The sequence below is a fragment of the Sceloporus occidentalis genome, unplaced genomic scaffold (assembly GCF_023333645.1).
Source record: "Sceloporus occidentalis isolate IW3139 unplaced genomic scaffold, rSceOcc1.0.p SCAF_31, whole genome shotgun sequence".
Taxonomy (NCBI): domain Eukaryota; kingdom Metazoa; phylum Chordata; class Lepidosauria; order Squamata; family Phrynosomatidae; genus Sceloporus; species Sceloporus occidentalis.
Window position 1 is genome coordinate 2,432,010 of NW_028317011.1, and position 27,006 is coordinate 2,459,015.

A 27,006-nucleotide genomic window follows, 5' to 3' on the forward strand; every position below is an offset into this window, starting at 1 on the left:
GGGTTGGGCATTTTTTACAAGCCTTTAATTTCCACTTGAGTGCCCATTGAAGAAGCCCATAAATAATTTTCTAAATGTTTTTTTACCGAATGGATAGTCAGTAGAGTGTGTTTCAGCTTGCCGTTTAACAGAGTACATGGAGGTTAAACATTTTTCTGTGTAATTGGTACTTTGTTATATTCTATAAATCTAGTATCATATTGATTAAATGCCTGCCGGCTAACTTGTATTGCCCATGAAACATGTGATGTGAATGCTGGGGTGTACCTATTGGCCTGCCTTTATTTTTCTTTGGGTTTTTAACCTAAACTCTGCGTGCCATCCTGCCCAGAGACTGGTCCTTGTGGATAGTGCTGGTTTGACAGCCTCCACTGGGCTATCACATGTGAATTATGCGCAATTATCACTTGGCTGCTGTCAGCAGCTCAGCCGTGAGTGTCCATATCTTTGCATTTTGTATCAGACAGCAGGGAGACGTGTATGATTGTCGTGAGTTGTCTTGTGTGTCATTGGTATGTATGCATGTAGGTTTATATGGATGCAGTGTAAGGTGAAGCTATGTACGGGGGGGGGCAGCTCGATGCATTCTGGTTTGCCTGTATTTGTATTAAGCAGACATGCAGAACACAACGGCTTTGTGTTATTGTGTTTTAAAAGGGAAATTGCTATGTACTAGTGTAAAACATATTTATCATTTTATTAATGATCTCGCAGGAATTCCATTGTGCATTATTGCTGTAGACAAGCCACGTGTTCCCTCTACTGGAGAAGCCTCTGCACTGAATACAAGTGGAGGCTTTATAGAAAGTGACGCTGGTCATACAAGCAGCCCTACGGGGTGCTTTCCAGCAGGGCTTGGTTTTCTGTAACCACTCGTATGAAGCATGATGGAGTTTTTAAAGTGCACCCTCACTTTTAAAATCCCACCTTTAAATGTGCTTGGCCGCTACACTTAATAAATTGAGCTCTACGAAGGGAATGCAGATTTAGCACTTTTTTCCAAACCTGTTTAACATCATGTTAAGTAGCTTATTGTTAATGTCAGTATGTTGTGAGATTTTTTTTTTCTTGAACAATTTTTTGTTTGTGAAGCAGCGCTAAGCTGTGAAATTCCCAGTTAGCCAGAGAGCACAACAAATAACCCATTTTTCAAGGAGGGATTCTGGGTCACAGCAGGCTTCAAACTCAATAATCTGTATAGTTTGATTGAAACTATCAGCATTGTGAATGGCCTTCCATGCTACATTCAAATCATTGTGCTTACAGTGCATTTTAAAGCCTTATAAAAGGAGGTTGTAATTAAATGCCATAATTTGTGTAAGTGGAGCCCATTCATTTTCCTTTTTTTATCATGTTTTTTTCCCAGTCATCTAAGCACGAAATTGCATCATAGGCCCTTTGGGAGGTGCTTGACACTCCCACTCCCAAAAATAAAAATTGTTAAACACTGGTCTTCAGTGAACTGTTGCGTGAAACAAATGTTTTGTTCTGAATCAAAAAATACATTGTATATCAGAGTACTCTGCACTAAGTCATTCGTGGACTACAGGTGCACCCGCTGCTGTATCACTCTGAAGAAGCCCATAGAGGGATCCTGTGCCTTGTAAAAAGCAGCTAGCGTTCCTGTGAATTGAGACGCACACCAGCGATGTACATCTGATTTGGTTAAGGGACCCATCGCAGCACCTGAGGGTATTCCTTCCTGCAGAAATGTACTGACTGGTGCACTCATTTGTGCTGGAGTGAAATCTAATCAGGCAGAGATGTACTGATGCGTGGTTAATAGCTAGAAATGTATTAGACATTTGAGTCTTGGGGACAATATTCAAATTGCCAACAGTCCTATTGACTGTGTGTACCTGAGTTCAATTATATATGTATATTTATGTTAGGTTATTATTGCCAACCATGATAGGCGATCACCATTGACTGCAGTCTATACAGAGCTCAATGTAATGGGGATTAGGGATTCTTAATGTCATTGGGATGTTGAGCCCTCCTCTCTAAAAAGCCTTAGAGCCGTAGGCATTTAGAACAATAAGCGCTATTTTAACTCTTGGCTTACAGGCTTGTGAGACTGTTTACTGGGAACAGTTGCCATCACAGCCTCTGTAGGTAATTTCGTTAATTTTATTTTTGCCTTTTTTCTCAGTGTAATTCTAGAAATATTAATATTACAAGGTAACCTGGAAACTGAGGTGAAAAGCCTGTGGCAAGGACTGCATTATCTGTCAACCTTGTGTTGAAGTTCAATTCACCTCATTTACATTTAGGGCACATAATCGGGGAGAATAATCATATAGATCCTAAGAAAAGATGTTAAGATATTTTTCTTATGGTATACATGTGAGTTTTTAACACATTGCTCATCACTGGAATTGTATTTAGCTTATAGGATTTGGTAAAAATGGCACATTTTCCAGAATGACACACAATATGCGAATACATGGTTGACCAAATGGAATCTCCTTAGGCAAAGTGGGCATCAGTGGGGTAAATGTGCTCACTGATTGGTTTGTCATAAATGCTCTCTGAGCACTACCTTGAGAGTTATGTATGTTGAATATGTGAAGGATGGAGGACTATGATAGGGTTTATTGCGGGTGGTACTGGTACACCAGTAGATCTAAACATTAGAATCTCTATAATGGCAATAATGGGAAGTAGTAGGTAGATGTTCAAAATAATTGCTCCCGTAGAAAGGTAGCTGTGAGATGGGTATGGATCTTTTCCAACGCAGGTGCGAACAAATTCGCATGGAGATGCACAAGAACGGCTCAGAGCACCAGAAAAATAGTTACAGCCAGTGGGATTACGGTTGGACAGGTATACCACCTAAAAACATGGAATCAATCCCTTCTTATTTACTAAATAGTGTTCTTTTAACGGTTAAGCAGTGACGTTCCTGACCCCTTCCTTAGTATTACATGTGGCTTCTGCACCGCATGCATAGAAACACTTTCCAAAAATGTGGGCTAGTTGCGTTGTATTTTAGCTTGAGATAAATCATTCGCAATAGGACATTTTTAACACTCATTTCTTATGGCTTTTAATCAAAACCTCAATGGGCTGATAATGGGATGGCAGGTTGAGATCATTTTTAGTATCCCTTGACATGATCATCATAAAGAGCAGTTTGTAATTATGAGCAAGCAATGTATAATTGTATGGTAAACTCTTCTGCAGAACCCTGCTCCCATAGGGGCGCCCAGAGTATTTTCAGCTGTTAATAATCATTATCGGAGAACATTAAAATATAATGAGCGTGTTAAAATGCATATCACTGCAGAACTACTTTTTTTGTAGTTAGGAGCCTTCTCTCAGTAGTGCAAGTCATTTGCGCTAATATTGCTTTATGTTCCAGCATTTGCAACTATATTGGTGGGGCCTCAAGTCTGGCTGTTCCTAGAACTTGCGTAGCTGACGTTTACTGAATTTATGGATTTAAAGGGAAACCTCACATTGACATTTCAAATAGTGTTCTGTATCAAAGCACCGAGTGAGTTTTCACATCAACGTATCTGACGGTTCTAGATTGCTGTAGCCCTGTTATCTTTGCTATATCTACCCAATACTTAAAATCCTTGGCATGCAATAGAATGACTGATTCTGAGGCACCTGATGTGGTGGTCTGCTCTGCCATGTATGGGCTGCTGTATGAAGTATGCTAAAGCGGTTTGTAGTCTGTATCAATTGTCATGTGTTTCCACCAAGCAACACAAGATTTCAGACATAACAATGAGTTTATCCACACCCCGCAGATTCTCTAAGAATATCAGGCTGTAGATAGCAGTAGAGATTTTTCCTTAAGGATGCTATGACTGTTTAGGCTGGACAGTTTATCTGTAAGAAAAACTGGCTCTACATAGATTCTTACCCCGCAAATGTTTAATGATGGGAACCATTGAATTTCTCTAATGTGTGCGTTAAACGTGTGGTCAATGCCAGCGTTGGCATTAAAACATCCTTTATCTGAGGTAGCCAGGGTCTGCATAGCTGCCTGTATTGAGTATTCAATTCCTGACTTTATTATTCAAATCCGCTCTGCATATTCAATATTGTAAAACTGTGGGCGCTTTGCCAAATTAAATGTTATTTTGTGATTGATATTTGATATTGGGGAGGATTGTGGTTTAGGCTTTCCAATGGGGTTCCGGTGCACTTTGGAATGAGAAAAGTGCCTGCCTGCTTACTCAGGTCACTGTCAACAGAACATTGTTTGAAAACAATAGATGCTAAATATTGCCAAACAAGGGGTGTTAAATTGCCTCTTCATGACTTTATTGCACAGAGCGGGATGCGCCTGACTGCCTTTTAATGGTTCCAATAGACAATTATGTCTATTTCCAAGAGGGCTGTCGACTTTTAGAGGAAGATATGTCAAGTTTGAAATCTGTGGCTTTTATTTATTTTCTGGATGTAACAGCTCAGCAGTCACCCTCCCCACCCCCAGCAAAGGTTTTATAATGTGTGTGAAAATTGCTGCAGAGACAGGTTTGGGAGGTTTATTTCTGTACTGGAAAATTGAGCGTAAGCTATCTGGGGATTGAACCCAGGCCCACATGGAAGCTGCCCAGGTGCCTTTGCAAGCTGATCCATCACTAACGAGGCTTTATTAGCTCCGGTGCTAGAAGCTGCATTATTTGCTAATTCGGACAAAAAAATTGCTGAGCAAAAAAACACAGAAAATAAAATAAGTGGCCCCAAAGCACAGGGCCCCTTAGTATTGTCCTTGGTAAGCAAGAGTCTTCATTCTTGCTTTGCAGGAAAGCTGGCATTTAACCCCTCTGAAATGCTCCTATGTGAATTCTATGTGAATTCTCGTGACAAAGGATATCATTTACAGAGGCCAGGGCTGTCTGGGATGTCAAGGGGTTTTTAGCACACAAACCTTGCCACAATCTATCTGGGAATGGGCCATTGATTTGGAATAAACACCAGAAATGCCTACTTTATCAACCGCATTGCAGTACAATCTTCCTGGAAATGTTCAGTGTTCTTTAGGGGGAACATTCCATGTTTTCAATAGTGTTTCTATTTCTATATAATGGGCTTCATAGCCCAGCAATGTTCACCTATACATGTCGGCTATATGTGTAGAAAAATTAACTCTTTTCTAAGGCTTTGCAATGAGAGCTCATCCTTCAATTGTTTTAGTAAGCATCCCTACTCTGAAGAATAAAGCAAGCCCGTAAGCAAAGACCCACCCCAGCCAAAACAAAAAATAAATAAAAATACATCTGACCTTTTGCCTTGAACCTTACTACTACTTGCAAGCAGGTCGCTGTTGCAACTGGCATGCGTGTGGCAAGCACTGGTCGTCAGTGAGATCCTCAGAGTATGCTATCGGCAACTTGCAGCGCTCGTTATGCTTGCCTGTTCCCCGTACCAGTTAAGAATTATCCACTCATTTCTCTTTGTGTAATTGCTGGAGAATTACAGATGCACACAGTGAAGGGGAATATATGAATTTGCTTAAAGTGGCATAGTGTAATCAAGTTAATGCACTTCTGTGCAAAATTTGTAATTGGCTTATGGGCTTTCTAAGGCTAACTTTTTCCTCATGCCCCCACCAAACTGTAAAAGATACGGTTTCCAAACCTCGAGGTTTTTGCTCTGGTTTTGTACTTTGCAGATCAGTTTTTAAGAGCTGAATTTCTCTTCCTAACTAATGTATCCATTACAAATTTACAGCATGATTTTCTACGAGGCCATAGAAAATGTTTTATTGGCAGTCTCGAGTAGATGCCCTAAGTTTGACTGACGCTGGTGGAACTGGCAAAGGTGTATAGAGTAAAGTGGCTCTAGCCAGGAAGCACAGGAAGAAGATTGCTGTGGATGAAATCCCCAAATCCATGTAATGTGCAGCAGGTCATATAGTTCGTAACTGCACAAGGAAGATGGTTTTCTCCTTCATTCTTAATTTTTCTGCTTTCATATTAGGTCACTTATTTACAGCGACGAGCTGCAGAGCTCCCTTTTTAAACTGTAGTCAAATGATTTAATGCATAATAGCATTATCGGTGTTTGGGTGAAAACAAAGTATTAAGGTTTTAATCAGTATTGGGGTAAACAAAAATGAAGTTGACTGAAATCAGCAATGAGTTAAGTTTCTGCACTTTTGAATTATGCAGGGGTAAGTTTACTTAAGCTTACTTGATAAACCTAGAAGTACTTAACTTAAAATGACTTGTGTACGAGAACAATGATCTTAAATTCACATACATGTCATGTCCCTGACACTGTCACTCAGAATTAAATTAGTGCACCCTTTGTAAGGCCTAAAATGTGATTGATAGAATACCGTATTTTTCGCTCCATAAGACGCAGTTTTTTTCCTCCCAAAGTAGGATGAAAAATCAGCCGCGTCTTATGGAGCGAAGATGCAGGCAGGGAGGGGGGGGGCAACGATATACCGTATTGGCTCGAATATAGGCCGCACTTTTTTCCCCCACTTTAAGACTTTAAAGTGGGGGTGCGGCCTATATTCGGGGTCTAGCGCCCGACGCCCGGGACATGCAGTCCCGGGCGCCGGGCAGGCAGCGGGGTTAGGATACAGATCCCCCGCAGTGGTGCAGGGGACCTGCATCCTACTCCCCGATACGCTCAGACAGCCTCCCCTGCCAGCACTTCCCACGGGGGGGGTGCCGGCACGGGAGGTTGTCTAAGCGCATCGTGCGGATGCGTTTTACCTCTGCACCCCCCGCGGACTTACCGGAGCAGACTCCCGGGTGTCTTGCGGGGTCAGCGGGGGACGTCTACGCAATACAACTTCCGGTGCCGGATGTGCCGCACCGGAAGTTGTATTGCGTAGATGTCCCCTGCCGGCCCCGCAAGACACCCGGGAGTCTGCTCCGGTAAGTTGGGGAGGGGGGGGCAGAGGGAGGACAGTGGCAGCGTATCTCGGGGAGGGAGGACAGTGGTAGCATATCTCGGGGAGGGAGGACAGTGGCAGCGTATCTCGGGGAGGGAGGACAGTGGTAGCATATCTCGGGGAGGGAGGACAGTGGCAGCGTATCTCGGGGAGGGAGGACAGTGGTAGCATATCTCGGGGGGTGGGGGGGCAGAGTGGCAGTATGTTTTTTGGTGCTTTTTTAAAGAAAAAACTTTTTCTTTAAAAAAGCACCAAACTTTTAGGGTGCGGCCTATATACGGGGGCGGCCTATATCCGAGCCAATACGGTACTCACCAAAAGTGTCCCGGACAGTCTCTGTCTCGCTTCGCCGTCCAGGGGAGGTCTTCATCTGGAGACCGCCGCCTCTGTCGCCACCTCTCCTCTTCTCTGGTCCGTTGCGACGGCTAAGGGCGGACTGGATGGAGAGGACGGGGGGATTTGACGCAAGCGCCGTGTCACGTATGGCGCCGGCGCGTGCGCAGTACGGCGCTTGTAGTCCAACTATACTTCCCATCATGTCTGACCAGCTTTTTTCTGTGCAGGCATGACGGGAGGATGATGTCCTTTTTTTATAGCCCATTTTTTAGCTCAAAATATTTTTTCCTTTTTTTTCTCCTCTAAAATCTAGGTGCATCTTATCAGCAGGTGCGTCTTATAGAGCGAAAAATACGGTATATTCACATGTAGAGCTTTTTTCTTCCAGCAATACTACACATGCGTACACAGCAACATACATACACACCGTAACACACATACTAAGCCTAGGCTCCAGGAAGTGATTTATGGCCCAAATGAAGGCCTGTCGCTGTGTGTGTATTTTATACAGATATATTTAATTGAGGAGCTCATATTTTGGGAGCTATTTTCTGAACCTTCCTGTGAACATTCTTCTTCCTTCCAGTTGCTTGCACAAAGAAAGCATCCTAATGACAGGCAACTCTGCATTCTGTAAACTTCCTTTCATGTAATTATGCTTTTTAATCATTTATCTTCTGGAGCATGCAGTTATTTCCTTTGTTAAAACAAAGTTTGCTTAACTCTTTCCACAACAAATAGGTCTTTGTCACAAGATACTCTGGATATACAAATGACTGGCCCGTGTACCATAACTCTTAATTGTTAATGCTTTAATGGTCACATCTAATTGTTTCATTGTCCTGTTCGATAAGGACATTTCCACTGGAGTTTTATACATTGTCATGATGTATGAACGGGATGCATTCATGTTTGAAGGTGTTCATCTTAAATTGCTGTGCCTACCGCACGACAAAAAATTAAAGATGTAAGTAATTTACAGGTGTAATTGGCCTCATTTACCATGGTCATGCCTAGAGAGAATAGCCACTTTTTGTCTAGCTTGAGACCGAAGAGCTATTTGGTCAATTTGTTTGGCTGAAACCCTTCTCTAATGACAAAAAAGGATGCTGTCTCCCTTAATGACAGCGTTAATTTTGTCTCTGGCCTTTCTGCTTTATTTACACTCAAAACTTTCTCATAAGCTAAAACCATGCAGGCCTCTTTTAAATTTGGCCACAATGTGGGTATCATCATAATGGTGATATCAAAGCCCTGCTAACGTTAATACCCGAGCATCTACTGACCCCAGACAACCTTAGCTTTCTTAGCCTCACTGCATAAATGTAAGGGTTAACTATTTTGGGCAGCGTCAGAAATTTCATATAACATTGTGGTGGCTTCATGCTGCCAGCATCTGAAAGACGGTGTGAAGTCCTGAATCACATATATACCCCGGTGACCCTTTCTGTAGAATGGCAGGCGCTTAAGTGTTTGCTACAGATTGTAGAAACCTGCAGGAATGCGAACGGGAGACCTGCAAGGATTGGTTAGCCCACAGCAAGGGATCGTCTGTAGTTTGAATGCGGCAATTGCCATGGTTACCTGCCTTCATAAGGATGCATACGTATACCGCTGCCCGTCTCCAATTCTGAGAAACAGTGCCTGCGTAGCTTGAATTCTGTGCGTCTCAACCCGTAGCATCACATGTAATGCATGCTTGGAATTGTTTAATGACTTTGCAATGAGGCCCTTGCATTGTTTTATAACCTCACTGCCCATACTGCCTTCCTCGTGGTGATTGCACATTGGCTGTGATCTTAGATGAGACTTTACTATCCTGTTGTTGGATTTGTTTTTCACTTGAGTAACCATTGACCGGTTCTGAGGACTGAACACGATTAAAACAGGGGCAAATATTTGGATTTTATAGATTACATGAAAGGGGATCGTATGTTTTCAATGTGACACATTATTAGATTTCAGGTTACTATAGTAACCTCTGTACTATGCATTTGAATGGCATATGCACTCTGTGCCCTCCTTGCAGTATTTGCTTAAGTCTTAAGAGTTCTTTTGGACACGATGTCTCTCGATTTAAGGCAAAGAGACCTAGATTTGCACTTGGACCAGGAGCAGTAAGTTTAGGAGCTCCATGAACTTTCACAGAAATAACTGTGCGCCCTGTTTCTTGCCTATTTGTATGGCCTTTAAAGGTAGAGCGCAGCAGTCACTTCAGACGTGAATTCCGTGCTACTTTGCAGACTTCATAATGTCTCATACTATTGGACATCCAGCACCATGATGGAGATTGCTCATGTTTAGTTGCAGCCTAGAGGCAGCTGCCATAAAGATGAATGTCATGCTTGCTGGAATGCAGTGTTAGAGAGGGGTCAATGCTAGCTGATGAAGGTGTGCATTTTAATGGAGTTAACTCAGATCATAGCATCTTGGTTTATATAATAAATATATAGTGTTTAATTGTTTTGATAATTTACACGCAAGGGTTACTTGAAAGCGAAGAAGAGGATGCATAGTTTGAGGCGGGTGCCTTTGTTTTTATCTTTAAACGTGTCAATATGGAATTAAAACGAAGAAAGCATTTGGTGGATAGACCACTGAGCCCATGCATTTACTCCATTTTAGCCTGGTATATGATCATTCTTTTTATTTTTTAGCTTCTCTAGTATTGTAGTGGGGTTTAACCTTTGAGTTTTAAGACCGGTTTGATTATATTATAATAGCAGGATTGAAATATTTGCCATGTGCCACTAGTGGGACGTGTATGTTTATTTGAAGTAGATACGCCACATTATTCTAAAGATTAACTTAATAGCAAAGGGTCAAAGTATTAAATGTTCGGTGACACCTTGTGGTACACGACAACGATAACTGGGCAAAAGCTTTTAGGGGAACAGAGGTACTTAGGGAATGCAGGCATTCCTAGAATTCTGAGAACTGTCTGTCTTTCGCAATACTGATCTGTTATATGCACACAAGTATAGCGTCTGCATAATCAAGCAAGGATTCTGTATAAGAACAGATTCTTGTATGATGCAGGCCATACATTATTTCGGTTCCGTCATGACTCCAACAATTTTCCATATGCTGTGTGAAGGTATGATCATATACTGCATTTACATATTTTGTCTTTTGCAATCATGTGAAAGCTATTAAATGCGAAGCCTTACATGGTATTTGGCCCGTTCTGTGATTGACACATCTGGCATTTCCCATGACACAGCAAACTATCCCGATTTCATATCTCGGAGATCCTGTTCACTTCGGTGTCATAGGGAATCGTTCTATGATTTATGGCTCGAGTGTCGTCTTGCAGCCAAGTGATATCTGAAGCTGCAGTTGTTTTTTGATTTTTTTTTTTAAATGAAATCCAATTCATCCTGTGGCACTGGACAAATGTGCCTTTCGGAACTAGTTTGGCTTGTTTGAATCACAGGGCAGCCCCCCCCCCCCCTGCTCGCTTTCCTTATGTGTGCTCATTTGCGGGAGCCCAGTGCTGCCAGCTGAATGCTGTGGGAATTTGAAACAAATAGATTTCTGAAATGTCAAAAGTGTGTTGCAGATAATTACTTTTGTGCAGCGAACCTTGTGCTGGGCTGGCAGTGGCTGAATCCTGCACTGCATTCACATACTGTTAGCTGAAAGGATGGTTTCCGAGGGCCTTACAGACTATCTTTCCCAGCTGCTCCGCAAATGCAACATTCCTTCACTTAGTGACCATTCTTTTGCAAATTCTGGGAGCAGCAGCCGGGCATTAACATGTCTGATTAGAGAATGCACATTTGCATACGCATACCAATCTAGCAGAAATTGCTTGCTGTCTAATATTTTAAACTTACTATATATATATATATATATATATATATATATATATATATTAGTCAAAAAATAGAGTATTGCAGAGTATGCGGTGATACCTTTTTTATTGGACTAACATAATATTAAAAAGACAAGCTTTCGAGAGTTATCCTCCCTTCATCAGGTCCGAAGCAATACTAATCAACATGATAGAGGTTACAACTTAAAACAAGTGATGGTATAAGGGGGGGGGGGGTTGAGTGGGGTGTCGTAAATAATAGGTCTGGAGGTGAGAAATGCAGAGAGGTGGAGAGATAACCCAGGGACAGAATAAATAAACTTAGGGAACCAATAACCACAGTAAAACATCAAAGATAACAGCAATTAGACATTGGATGACTAGATGAAGTTCATATGAAGTTCTGGTAGTGTGTAAGGAAACCAGAATCCACATTAAGTCCCTCTTTTATGGTGTTAAAATGTGGATTCTGGTTTCCTTACACACTACCAGAACTTCATATGAACTTCATCTAGTCATCCAATGTCTAATTGCTGTTATCTTTGATGTTTTACTGTGGTTATTGGTTCCCTAAGTTTATTTATTCTGTCCCTGGGTTATCTCTCCACCTCTCTGCATTTCTCACCTCCAGACCTATTATTTACGACACCCCACTCAACCCCCCCCCCCCTTATACCATCACTTTTTTTAAGTTGTAACCTCTATCATGTTGATTAGTATTGCTTCGGACCTGATGAAGGGAGGATAACTCTCGAAAGCTTGTCTTTTTAATATTATGTTAGTCCAATAAAAAAAGGTATCACCGCATACTCTGCAATACTCTATTTTTTGACATCGTGTCTACTGGACTAATACGGCTTCACCCTTTTACATTATATATATATATATATATATATATATATATATATAATGGAAGCCAGAACCATGGAAAGCCCAGGTCCCGGACATACATTTCAAATACATATGGGTAAATTATATATATATATATATATATATATATATATATATATATATATATATATATATATATATATATATATATATATACATATATATATATATATATATATACATTTTTATTTATTTACCCATATGTATTTGAAATGTATGTCTGGGAGCTGGGCTTTCCATGGTTCTGGCTTCCATTCTTCCTCCCTTAATGAGTTTGGCTCAGCTAGAACTGTGCCTGCGGGACATTGGGATTTAGCCTCTGTGGTGACTACCAAAGATGATAAAGCTGGTTCAGCATAGTTATAGTAGAAGTAACCTTTTTTGTCTCCAAAAAAAAAAAAAAAAAGCTTTAGCAAATCGCCACTTTAAAGCAACACTTACTGGAGGATCTCTCACAAAAGGTAGGTATTTGCAACAGTTAATTTTTCACATACAGCTCTTGGTTTATATTCTGGTAGCTGGTCTTTCACATAGTTCAGTTGTGTGTGATATGCAAAGCTCATGTTTCTTTTTAGTAATGACAATGTTTCGTGAGTGTCAATATTTTAATGTGTATTCCAGAAACATCGCAGAAGCCTTAGTGAGCAAAGGTCTGGCCACAGTGATCCGTTATCGGCAGGATGATGACCAGAGATCCTCCCACTATGATGAGCTGCTGGCAGCGGAAGCAAGGTAAGAATTTACATCTGGTTTTCAATGTAGAATGTCCCCCCCCCCCCTTATAGAACTTGGTTTGCCAGCTATGTGCATGGTACATAGTTGCCAAAGTGTGCTAATAATGCAAGTTACATACATAATGGCACCAAGGGCTCCAAAACACCTTGTGTAAAAAGGCTTCCTATCTGCTATTAAACCTTCTCCTACCTCCTCATGGATAAAATAAAATACTCAAAGGAAAGCAGAGGATGTTGAAGTTGACTATTAGGCTCTCTGTGGGGTATGTAGCCAAATAGGGCTAAGAGCTAGTGTGATCAGCTACCAAGACAAAACCTGGTTCCTGATAACTTACATGGACCTGTGTTTGTGATTTCGGTTTGATACACATCAGTAGCTTTTGTGGACTCCCCTTAGCCCAAATGATTTCAGTTAGTAGCCTTCAAGACTGTCCACCAGAGATTAGAAAGGGATGTCATGCTTGTGGAAAAGCATTTTTGCAGTTTGTATCCTGTGATGGTATGTATGGTGAAGATATACTTTATCTACACTGTTGGTTGAATTAATGGTCGAATTCTCCTCAGAAAAAGTTATTTCCTTTAATAGATTATGCGCATAATCGAGACAAGGCACACAACACACAAGTCGAAGCGTTGTCTAATTACATATTTGGATTACATGATTTATATAACTTCATATACTTATCTGCTTCTAATAGCATGCATCATTCTGATTGGTTACTTTTTAAGCAGGTTACGCCTCTTAATAGATATGTTGGCGCAACTTGTGATACATCATGGACTAGACATTTTCTACTGTCTTTGTCAGCAATAATATTTATGATAACATCAGCATTTTTCTAACATACACTTATTGAGACATTTCTGAATGTTTATATTGCACAATATCTCCTTAGTGTATAAAATGATTGTCCCAACCCCTCCATTTAGAATCTCTAGACAATGACAATGTGATTTTTATAGTATCAGAATAGGTTTAGTTCCAAACCTAATGTCCCAGCAGTGAAACTTGGGAAAGCCTTGCTCCCTCCTGACATGTTTAAGTGATATTAGTCAACCTTTGTGCATATAGGGTAGAGGTTTGGCTTAGAGCTGAATCAGTTTTCACATATTGGCAGTAAGCCATCACAGGCCTGTGGGTGGGTAACACTGAAATGTCAGGGATCATAGCCCAACCTTGTGACACTTCAGCAGATCCTGCGAGGCGTGTCAAGCTTGGGCTGTGGTAAGTAGTCAAAACCTGAAGGAAAAGCTCTTTAACAGCCAAGATGCTGGAACAATTCACATGTCAGCAGTTCATTGACCCAAAACAGCTAAAGGGTGATTGAATCCCATAAAACATAAGCTGTCCATGTGACCCTCAACAGATATATTAGTAGAACAGCTTTGTCGTGATGTCTTGGCAAATCACGTATAACACTAGTGCATAATCTTTCAACTGTGTAGTGTTCTGCAAAACAATTACAATTCTGAATTGTCAAACTTAACACATTGTATGTCTCTGCAAACTGTGGCGGTTTATCAGAGGCACGCTTCGCATTGCCTGAACTGGCAATTTTAAAAAAAATCTGAATTTTGTTTGATCATATGTTATTACATTTCTTTAGAACAAGTACAAAGTTAGTGTAAAGTTAACATGGCACTCATCTAAAATCTCAGGACAGCATTATGCCTATCCTACACATGCTTAAATTCCATGTGCATGCTCATTGCAGAAGCAGTGGAGGCATATACAAGCAGACCACTAGGCAATTAAAAGTCCTTCTCTAAATGTTTAATAGTTTAGTCTTTAAATCTGCCAATCGTATTGGACCTTATGATGGTTGTGGCTTTTCCCAAGATGTTTGGCATGCAATAACATTAAGGTGCCTCATAACTCTTATGAAGTGCAGAATATAAATGTGGCCCTTAGGGGAGTAATTTCGCCAATGCATTATTCCGTGGTGCTTTCACACTACTGAATATACCGGTACATTGTTACCGTACGTTCTAAGAATCTATTCATAGTGCTAATGAGGAAATAAGATTGGAAACATGTCTGAAGTGAAAGGAATGACAATCGGTCTACAAAACAGTGTGTTCAGTCATTCAGCAAGCGTCAATGTTTGCCCTGACTGAAAGCTGTATTTATCAGATGCCTCGATATAACATTTTTATATTTGTCAACGCGTCCTTTTGTTATCCTGATATTGCTTTCCAATGGCTCTCATTGGCACGTCTTGGAAACCCCTTGCCAATTCTGTGTAAGTTAAAACCCTGAAACTCAAAATCAACAAGGTGACACGTTTTATTAACCCTTTTGCATCTACATGATCCTTGCAGTACTTTTCAGATTACATATCCCACGTGATGGCATGGAACATTGTGTTTAGCATGGTACTTGGATAACCAGATAGCAGTGGTTGCCTTGTGTAGGGTATAGCTCCATAACCATGTCATGTAGGAACCGATTACACTGCTCCACGTCATTTATCGGTAACTGGACAAAAAGTATGTGGCCATCCTTGCCATCATCCCTCCAACAAAGCTTTTATTGCCTCAAATAATGAACATTTCTTAAAAAAAAAACAACTAATCGTGCAGAAGGCTTGTGTGTGTGACTAAATTTTTTTCTGTATTGGCCTGATAAAAGGTATTTTGGACCAATAAGGCTGTATCAGTTTTCCTTGATTTTGCCAAAGTAAAACTTGTGTTGGCTTACAATAATTTAGTGCTTCTACACTAAACTTTATAGCAAAAAAAAATGTGCTTATTTGTAAATCAATACAACAGTGTTTTGTCCATGCATCCTTGAGGATGCTCCATAGCTATTATCGTACGTGTAGCTGAAAAGCCCTAGGCGACGGCACAGTTGCATCTTGTCATGACGTGATTACTCAGTAGTCATATTTTATAGTTCTAAGTAGACTTGGGCACCAGGGGGCTCTTCGTGTTCGTCTTCGTGCTCGTCTTCGGCAAAAAAAAAACACCTTTTGTATTCCGCGAATTTTTGCCTGGTCCCGTCTTCTCTTCGGGCGAATATTCGCGGACATTCTTCGTGTTCGGGTTTTCTTCGTTTTCCCCGGTTAAGGGGTTAAAACGGGGTTAAAGCCGCTCTGGCGCCAGGAGTTTAAATGTCTATATGATTAACTCTATTGGTCGTCAGCAGGGGGCTCGTCTGCCATCAACCAATGGCAGACGAGCCCCCTGCTGGCGACCAATAGGGTCGCTCGTTCAGACTGTTAAACTCCTGGTGCCGTAATTGTTCGGCAGATCCCGCTGGTCTCCCTGTTCTATCATTTATTAACTGATAGAACAGGGAGACCAGTGGGATCTGCCGGGTAAGTTGCAGCATTGGGATTTTAAAAGTCTGTACGAGCGACTCTGTTGGTCGCTCGTACAGACTTTTAGGGTCCTGGTGCTGTAACTTACCCGGCACATCCCACTGGTCTCCCTGTTCTATCAGTTAAATGTCCGTACGAGCGACCAATAAAGTCGTCCGTACGAACATTTAACTGATAGAACAGGGAGACCAGTGGCATGTGCCGGGTAAGTTGCAGCATTGGGGTTTTAAAACCCCAATGCTGCAACTTACCCTGCAGATGCCACTGGTCTCCCTCCCTGTTCAATTAATTGTCCGTACGAGCGAACAATAGTCGCTCGTACGGACATTTAACTAATTGAACAGGGAGGGAGATCAGTGGCATTGGCAGGGTAAGTTGCAGCATTGAGGTTTTAAAACCTCAATGCTGCAACTTACCCGGCAGATCCCACTGGTCTCCCTCCCTGTTCAATTAGTTAGGGGTTAACTTTATTTTTTAAAGGGTTAAGGGGCCGTGCAAGTGAGCCTATTGGTCGCTTGCACGGCCCTTTAACCTATGGATTTCCGCTCCCGTTAACCCCTTCGATGCTGTGTTAGATAACGCAGCATCGAAGGGGTTAACGGGAGCGGAAATCCATAGGTTTGCTGGCAGGGGTTACAAAGACCGTGCGAGTGAGCCTATTAGTCACCTGCAGGGTCTTCCTCTGGCATCAACCTATTGGTTGATGCCAGAGGAGGTCCCTGTAGGCGACCAATAAGCTCATTCGCACTGCCCTGTAACCCGTGACGGCGAACCTGCGGATTTCCACTTCCGGGAACTGCCGCGAAGACAAGGTAAGTTAGAAGAGAGGGGGAGAATGGTAGACGAAGACAATCACGAAGATCTTCGTGGTGTGTGTCTTCGTCTTCGCCTACGTTTTACCGCCACCGTCTTCTCTTCGGCGTGTCTTCTCTTCGGCGTGTCTTCTCTTCGGCGTGTCTTCTCTTCGGCGTGTCTTCTCTTCGGCGTGTCTTCTCTTCGGCGTGTCTTCGGAACGAACACGAAAACGCACTCTCCGTGTTCGTTTCCATGTTCGCCCGAAGACGAATGCACAAGTCTAGTTCTAAGCAAGGTAAGTGGTGGATAGCGTTGTGCCGCTGTTCCTTTCTCAAACAGAGCGTTTAATCTGTTTACCTGCAGAATATTCACAGGTAACAGGTGTGAAGGTTTCCTATTGCTATTTGCTATTGGCATTGTATTCCAAGATGAGCCATATTAAGGAAATAAGCAAGTTTGAACCCCAGCCTACCCCCCCACCCCCTCTGTTGCCGTTTTGTATTTGATTGTGAAATTGGTCCCTATTTGCTTGGAGAAAAGGGATTACGTTGCATGTTGTATTGCAAGCTGCTTAAATTTATTGCGATGATCTGATTATTGTGCATTCTGTCACTGAATGCTCAGAATGATTTCCTGAAAGCTTCCCACGTCTATTAAAGACAGTTTTTTTTTTTTAAAGCATCACTTTTCTCTCTTTAAACCTTTAATCTTGATTTAGTGGTGGTGAAGTTTTGTTGAATGAAAGCAGCAGGGCACTCAATCTGCTCACAATTTGACTTGATTAAGCAAGCTCTGGGGATCTCATACCTTTTTGTACCAAAACTGCCACGTTTAGCATTGGTTTTCACTGACTGTTTTGTGCCTGCACGTGTTGATCTCTCCGCCAGCTTTAAGTACCCCTTCAATACATACGTTAGCAAAGCTAGGGCCATCAATAAATGCAGACTGAGAATATGCTATGTTTTTTTTCTGTCGGGTTAGTTTAAATGTCAAAAGCCATATACAAATAGGTATTGTCTTTCATTATGTTCCAGATAAATTGCAATGCTGTGACAAATTGGACCTGCCTCATTTTCCAAATGTTTTGGTTCCCAGATAGATAAAGTTTTTTGGGTGATTTGCCTTTTGTCATCAGTTTGTTGGCCACCAAGGAGAATAAAGTATGCTTTCCTCTGCCTACCATCAGTTTAATCGTGGGTCTAGTTCCCATGCTACGCATTGATCTGAAAGCAAACTTATTCCAAAAGCTAGACTAACAAATTGTATTGTGGAACTATGTATTCAGAATGTGGCACAGATGAATAGCCTGGTGTCTACATAGGTGAATTCTTTAAATCAAGTGTGTGGAAGAACTAGATTTGTATTTTAAAATCTAATTTTAATCCATAGTTAATGTTTTAGTCGTTAACACATTTGTCATGATACAGGAAAAATAAATTAGTTACGCTTTGTTCCTTGTTTTGAGAGCTCGATGTTAAATAGAATTCTTCCATATTACCCAAAACTAATGAAATGTAATATGCTGGCAGTTGTATTTTTCACTTGCATTACATGGAATGTTTTTACTGGAACCAGATGGAAGTCATTACCGTGGTTCCTAATTTTTCATGACAACTTTTCTTTTCTGCCTCAATGTTTAATTGTAAAGTAAACTTTTATGTGAAACATAAAAAACAATGCAGTGATTTTATGCAACTTTTTTCTATGGAGGGATGCTCCAGTTTGTCCTTAGATGTTAAACCCGTAATGGAGCATGACCATGACCTATTGTGTTACATGTTTAAAAATCTTTCCTTTTTCGTGAAAGCTGTTCAGATGCTATTGGATTATTTTTTTTATTCAGTAAAAAAAATAAATTTTATATTGTAGATATTTTTTTAATACAGAAAACGGGTCAATTATTTGGTTTTAATGTTCTCCTGTTTAATATAAAGGTTATGAATTAAACTCCTTGACTTCTCTATGTTAAAGGTCCAACCTCTGCGTGCTGTATTCTTGCTTTTTAAATGTTTCAACATTGATGCACCTTCATGTTAGGAGACTGAGGCCTGCTGGCCCTGTGGCATCATATCTTGGTGCTTTCCACCCAATATCAACGTAATGTATTAAGTCATACAAAGATGTTCCTCATAACCCCCCCCGAGGCAGGTACTGTGTTCTGGCAGCATCCTTCCTCCATTCGTGTCCTAGGCTCATTGTCACTATACTCCATATTTTCACATATACTTGGGTTTAATTGTAAGTATTGCAGTGTTTATAGATGCCAAGCTTCCTTGGTAAAATGTACCTGGCAGAACATTGATATAAATGTGTCCATGCTATGAAATATGGAGGAATGTATTTAGTGACACATTTCAGTGCCTGCACCCTCATCTGGTTAACTGGATAAAGGCAACAGTAGAACTTGTCATTGAATCCTTCCTCTTTACCCCCAAGCTTCCAGTCTAGTGGAAAGGAACAGGATCATTTTAGGTTTTTCACACAATAACCTTCCTGCTTGAATCGTAAACCTATCCAAGCTCTACTACTGAAATGAAGCCTTAATAATGTTAGCAGATAACCAATAGTTTGGTCCCTGCATGCAATTCATTGTACTTTGATCATTTTTCCTATAATACTTGTTAGTACATGATAGCCTATAGTTTCTAAGATGTAATATTTGATAAGCACATTAGTCTACTAGCAAATATTAGTCCTCTGATACAAAACCCATGATGCAATTGAAATGCACATGCCACATTTTAAACGTATTAAATAAGTATTTTTTTAATTACAGTTTAACAAATGTATGGAAGTACAATTCCTCTCCCACCAATGTCCAATAAAGTGGGAACAGGGTACGGTGATTAGTAGGGGAATGGGTTACAGTGAGAGGAACTTGTGATGTTAACTATATAATAGGGTGAATTCATCTGAGTGGCCAAGAAGGGGGTCGTAGAGTGAGAAGAATTAGTCTTAACTGACAACCTCTCCTGAACGGACCTCGTCAGAAGAGCACATGCCAAATTGCAACATATGCCATTATCAAGGGCAGCGCATCAAGGTTGGGTTGGATTTTCTTTTTAAAAAGATTAAATTTTGCAATCACCTGTGCAATGTATCACATTTAAAGGAGCTTTATAAAATGCATAATCTTTGGTTTGTGTCATTAAAAGAGATAAGATTCTTATTTATATGCAACCAGTGATAGCAGCATACATATGATAAAATTAGGACAGTCTTGCAACAGAAAAGCTACTTGTGATCATGGTTTTGTCTATTTCTTTCGAATCAGCGTATTTGTAAAACAGATTATATAAGCAGCTGCCTCTCCCAACAGGTTTTAGAGCAGTATGTTCTCAATTATATCCAGCCACAGGGCTGGAAATCCTTTCAAATCCCTCTGGAATATAGTGACCTTGGCATCTAGGTTTAATGCGGCACTATTTCCATCTTGTTTTGGTCCAAAGCTTCCCTTATAGTAAGACCGAACGAGATCAAGGACCCTTAACGGCTAACCAACTAGAACTGCACCCACCTTCACTCCCTATTCTAGCGACCATTGCTCCATAGTTTATGGCGGTCACTGGTGGATGGTTTAGAATTATCTAGTTAAATCCTTGGCATTCATGGCAAGAAGGGCTTGTCAGTTACTTTTTTAACTGTTTTATCCCCCCCTGGCCAAAGCTGCCCTACTGTATCATTTACATTATATCTGGGAAATATCCATATAATAGTCCCCTGTAGAAGATGAAAAGAATAGATTTGAAAAATACTGAAAGTTGGATATTTACAAAAGCCAGACCCAAAACCGGCCTATATAGGGGTCATGGAATCTAATAAACCTTCACTTTACATAAGGACATAATCTGTCTGTGTACCTAGGTCAGACCTAATACCAAAAACCGTTTTACAGTAAGGTAGACCCCAGTGACTGAAAGCTTCTGGACAGAAACAGACGTTGATACCCATTTTTTCCCTGCTGTATAAACATGAAATGTTTAGCCCATGGTCTTGTACTTGGGGGTAGCTTTATGTCTTGTACCCGCTGCTTGGAACATGGGTCTGTAAGACCTTACATTGCAAATAGAAAGATATCACCTTGATCAGTTGCTTTATTTTGACAAATCCCTCTGATCCATGATCCATATTACATTGTTTCTGTTACATATTTATAGAAGATTTTATGTAGTAAGATAAGAATGAGGTTAAGCGTTTAGAGTTGTCAGAAGTTGCTGTGGGAACAGAAGTATTGACAATGTCACTGATATGCAGTTTTAAACGGTGTATAGTCAAAAGAATCAAAATAAGTTCTAATTTGCAGAACTTTCCCTGTTTGCTTATGCATCGGAAAGCTGTGTATAGATATTGAAGGGTAGAGAGCCAGTGACATCCTTAGTCCAACTATAAATAAGGTGTGTAACATATAGCGCGCACCCTGCATGAATGTGCAGAGCCGCCTGTTATCTAAAAGAATTTATTTCCATGTCTTGGCATTTAATGCTGCTCATTCATCATATTTGGAGACTGAGAAGTTTCTGCTCTAATCTCTTAGCTTCAGTTATTTATGAAGGGCTGAATAATTTCAACAGCATTTTGTTTAGATGCAAAAGGATACAAGACTTTTCTTTCCTCCTTTAAATTCCTAAAGGTAGCAGGAGGGTTTGATTTAAAAGTATTTGATTTATGCCATCTAAGTATATTCGCCTTTGATCAGATATGTTTGAAGTACAGTCCTCGGTGCTAAATTCTGTTTAATTTCCTTATGTTATTTAATGATATTGCTATCCCCCAGTAGTTTGCTTTATATGAATTCAGTCTTCAGATTGTGTTTCAAATGCGCTTGGTGTCTAGACCCCTCAGGTGGAGGGCTACTCTATCTTTTAAGTGGATGCTGAAGAACGTGACTTATACTGGGTTTTGTTTTAGATTTCTCATGGTAAAAATGATGTATGCTTAGGATTGCTGTTAATCTGTTCTCCTACACGTTGTTGCAGGGGAGAATCCAAATGACTTGTCCAGAGCGTTTGAAGGGGCTGTAGTAATATGCCTGTCCACAGAAGACATCCGTACTGTTGTAAAAACTAGGGCTGCAACTAACAATTATTTTAATAATCAATTTAAAATGTAATAAAAAACGTACAATTTACACTCTTTATCGCAATGGCCTCTTTTCACCTTATTTTACTGACATAATAAAAGCTACGAGAACCCAAACAGTGTTTCTCAAACTAGGTTTTAATACAGTTATTAGTAAATATTAATTCATATGCTAACTATTTTTCATATTTAATAAAAACTGAGAAAAAAGCCTTGAAAAATATTTTATTTACCAAACTTTCCCCAGTTATGCACATCTGACCCCCAGCTTGCCACTTTGCCCCCATATATGCCTTATTCTTCCTATATGCCAGAGATTCCACTGTGCCCCCTGATATGCCACTGTGCCCCCTGATATGCCACTGTGCCCCCGATATGCCTTATACTTGTTATATGCCAGTGATATGCAACTGAGCCCCCTGATATACCTTTTACCCCCAGATGTCTTATGCCCCCCTGATATGCCTAATATTGATATGCCTTATACCCCCTATATGCCACTGTACCCCTGATATGCCACGCCGCCCCATAAATGCCCTGCACCACCCTGAAATTCATTATACCCCCTGATTCACCACTCTGCCTCCCCCAGATATGCCACTCTGAAATTCATTATACTCCCCCTACACACCACTCTACTTCCCCTATACACCACTCTAACTCCCCCAGATATGCCATTCTGCCTCCCTGAAATTCATTACACCCCCATACACCACTCTGCTACCCTGAAATTCATTATACCCCCCCATACACCACTCTGCCTCCTCCCCCCTCCCATACACCACTCTGCCGCCTCCTCCCCCCTCCCATACACCACTCTGCCGCCTCCTCCCCCCTCCCATACACCACTCTGCCGCCTCCTCCCCCTCCCATACACCACTCTGCCGCCTCCTCCCCCCTCCCATACACCACTCTGCCGCCTCCTCCCCCCTCCCATACACCACTCTGCCGCCTCCTCCCCCCTCCCTTACACCACTCTGCCGCCTCCTCCCCCCTCCCTTACACCACTCTGCCTCCTGTCAGCAACGGAGGTTCACAAGACACCAGGGAGCCGGGTAGAGAGGCAGAGTGGTGTATGGGAGGGTGGCTCCCATACACCCCTGACTCCTCCCCCCTCCCATACACCACTCTGCCTCTCTCCCGACTCCCTGGTGTTTTGTGAACCTCTGTTGCTGACAGGCACTTTCACTGCAGCTTCATAGAAGCCTCAGCGTAAGTGAAGGGCAGTAGCGGAGGCTGTCTGTGCGCATCGCGCAGACCCCCACCAGCTGACAGAGGATGATCCTCTGCAGGAGACCTCGATTCTCTGTAAACCGGTGGGGGTCTGCACGATGTGCACAGACAGCCTCCGTTACTCACCTTCACTTCCGCTGGGGCTTCTACATCATGTGATGCTGCCACTGCATCGTAGGAGCGGAAGTGGAGGGGAGAGGCGGAAGTTGTCTGTGCGCATCGCACGGACACCCACCGGCTGACAGTGAGGGGAATCCAGGTCCCCTGCAGTGTTGCGGGGGATCTGGATTCTAGTGTTATAATCCGATCTCTGTTTGAGGTCGGATTATACAAGGACATGAGTTTTTCAGAGCATTTGCTCTGAAAAAACCCTCTTTTTATAATCGATAAAAATCGATTCGACTAATCGATAATGAAAATCGTTGTCAACGATTTTCATTATTGATTATTGATTTTATCGTTTAGTTTCAGCCCTAGTAAAAACCATGCCTTTTTTTACTCATACTTGACGGACTGCTTTTCTACAGCAGGTGATAGGCTGGCTGTGGCTATTGACATGCCTCATGGAGTTAAGCATTTTACCCACACATAAGGTTCATTCACTTAGGATCTGCAAATAGTCCAATGCTTTGTTTTACCGACAGCAGTCGAATGTTGATAGTCAATGCCTATTTTTGCGATATGGGTCTTAACCAGTCATTAGAACACATGCAAAAGGAGATGCAGCTCAGTCTGACATTCTAAGTAACACAAATTGTCTTAACTAGTTTGACCGTATTGATAAAGATAAAGATGTTTACGATCGTAAACATGATGAATACATGCACTTGTACTTTGAGTACATGGCTGATAAGAGCATGGTTTTAAATATACTCCCACTCTAATTACGCAATCAAGACACATAGCGTCCCATAATCCCCCTATATGCTGCTGTCTTAAATACAGGGCACTGGATATATTTTTATTTACTAGCCGTTAGGTGATTGAAGTGGGATTCTTACCATTTGCCCATAAGCCTTTGGTTCTTGTGGATAACGGGAAAACGACTTTTTAAGTTTGTCTCTTGGTGGATCTTCCCTACAGCATGGCACCATTGCGGTCTTTCAAATCATTTTTGTGTGAAGTATGCTGGCTGTCGCCAGCAATGGAACAATGCCCTCCATGTGGCCTTTTATTTTAGACTTTCCTAGGGTTATAATTATGGCAGTTTTATATAAGATAATGACAGTAAGTGATTCTGGGAATATTTGGTGCTGTTCCTGCTAAATCTGCACCGAAGTAGCAATCCATCTGCTTTCTTGATTTTCTTACTTACGTGATTCTATCTGCTCTACTTCTGTCACTTCAACTTGTTTAGGTCTAACAAAGAAAGCATTTTCGAGTATTTCTGTTCTTTATCTCAAGGTAATGCAGCCATGTGAGATTCTAGAAGTGCTGAAGTTAATTCATTGAAATGGATGAAAAGGTCTTAATAGGTAGTTCAGTACAGGAACCATCGGTACCTTTTTAAAAACTAATATGGAAAATGTTAAGCAGTAAAGTGTGTGGGATGTCATATTTTCTTTTCCTGTTGGCAGCAAGACTAAATGAAGCAATTCTAATTAGGCTTTTGGACACCACTTCAGTGAATTAACCCAAAATAGAAAGCCAAATATATAGTTACTTTTAAAAATACACATAATGGCGAGGCTCCCCTCCACCCCTCTTTTTATTGATGCAGTTTTGGTAGGGGAGCTGGTGGATCTAGCAGTGTTATGTTTTAAAAGGAGGTGTGAACCTTTGGCATAGTTGGCCATTCTATCACCTTGGAGATGAGCAAGAAAAGCAGCTCAGTATGGTCCTTCCACTTCCTTTGACCTGTCAGGCTATTAAATGCTGCCCGGCATAGGGGGTGAAGGGCTCGGAGACTACATTTTTGTTTCATCCACGACAGGAAGAACAGCACACAATAGTTTCCCTCACCAACGGGTGGTAAAGGAATCGAGCGGAGAGCAGAGCTATATTTACAGTGGCATGCAGAGTCATCATTCAAACAGGCCAGCTACTTGTGAAGACATGGCTAAACTATTGACGAGCCCAAACGTATTGTTCCTTTTTCTCTTGTAGCGACAATTAGAAGTCAATTCTATCTTACGCTTGCTTTTCATATACAGTCTATTCATCTAGACAGCAAGTCTCGGTTAAAAGTGTATCTATTTTTTTTTTTTCTGCTGGATGGCAAGTGGGTGGTGTAGCCAATTCCCTCACTTCATTGACCGTTAACTGCCCCCTTCGAAGAGCTATGCTCTTTACACCTGAACAAATCTTCCCCATTAACTCCAGAGCTCAGACTGCAGATTTTGCATTTATATAACCCTCCATCTGATTAAGCAATCACAGGAATTAGATAAAGTAGCATTACTTCTGATGTGTAAAATTGTGCTTCACTATCAAGACTTTATTCTGTGCTGTTTCATTTAGTGATGGATGCAAATGTTGATGTAAGACTCTGAGAAATAAGTCTGTGCTCACACAGTGTGAACATGCTCAGTATATTGTCTTCTCTCCACTTTCTGTATTTCCAGCTGCTGCTGTAGGATGAGGATTGCAAGGCATGCGGTTGTGTAGTAGGATTTGCATATCCGCTGATAGAATCCTCATTTAGGAGCCAGATATATCTGTAAACAGTGTATGAGGGATCTTAGAGAACAATAAGGAGCATATGATTCTACCACCTGGCTAATGAATGTTTTAGAACCGTGAAAACTATGACCCTTATTAAATCAGCCTGCGGGAGTTGAAATTAATTTAGGTTCATGTTTGATTACATATTTCTTTCCTTTTTTTTTTTCTTTTTTCCCCCAACAAGATTTTGCTCATGAGGTCTAGTTTACAATTCTTGTACAGATTTTTTTTTTTTATGCAGAAGCTAAATGTTCAATCTGCGCGTAAAGCAAGCTCTGCTGCTTTTCTCATTTATATATATATGGTATATTAGGTAATTAGGTTGCATTGATAATTTGCTAATAAGTGTTTGAAGAGGATACATTGTGGTGGGGGGTTCACTTGGCAAGGGGGCAGAGGATGTCTGGCACCTTCTGGCCAAGGAGGACAAATAAAGCTGAGTGCCTCCCCACATCACTAACAGTCTTACACGGAGACTGTCTTAATCACTGCACACATGCTGTTTTAAAGAATTGGCAATAGAAAGGTAAAACATTCTTTTGGGGTCCGGTGGAATGCCACATCCTATTTTCTTAATCAGAGGTTACAAAAGTTGTGAGGGAGAGCATGCTGGTCATATAACAGCAGACCATACAAAATATATTTTTTTCTTTCCCTAATAGAGCCATGAAGAATGCAAAAGGTCTTCACAGCAAGAAGGAAGTTCCAATCCACAGAGTGGCTGACATCTCAGGGGTAAGGCTTATTGAATGTTAAGCGTTCTGGTGAAAGGTTTGGGATGTGATCTTCGATCAACCAAGGGAGTAGTTCACTTAGCAGATGTATTTAAGTGGTTGCTATTGTGATAGGACCACATGTGAAATTTTGCACAAGGCTCATGAAGACTACAGGCAATGTTCAAAAGTACAGGAAAAAGATTAACATTTTCCTATGCCAAAAGCACTTGAGTGAGTCACAGTGCTCCTCAGCCCTACAAGTTGCACTAATGCATTTTATTTACACACAGTTTATTCATAAACACACTTTATATACCTCTCAGTTAAATGACAGGTCACCAAGTTAGTAACGTTCAAGCTTTCATAAACAAGTCTCTTTGGCTATCTGAAATGCTATCATGTGTAAACGTAAATAAACCCCTTTGTTCAGATTTGATTGTAATATGCCAGACAAACCATTGCTTTTGATTCATAAGTGTTCCAACCGAGTAACTTAATTCTTAATCTACACTTGTTAACATCCGCATTTATTCTCACAATGTCT

The 27,006-nt window shown here is 41.1% G+C and overlaps 1 protein-coding gene across 1 annotated transcript in view; it reads left to right on the forward strand.

Annotated features, from left to right (window-relative positions):
• Positions 1 to 27,006, forward strand: part of LOC149298729 (staphylococcal nuclease domain-containing protein 1) — a 356,956-nt gene that overhangs the window by 159,098 nt on the left and 170,852 nt on the right. The window contains exons 13-14 of the mRNA XM_089487066.1: positions 12,540 to 12,650; positions 26,409 to 26,481. Coding sequence (XP_089343192.1) covers positions 12,540 to 12,650; positions 26,409 to 26,481 — 184 coding nt within the window. The remainder of the gene's footprint in view (positions 1 to 12,539; positions 12,651 to 26,408; positions 26,482 to 27,006) is intronic.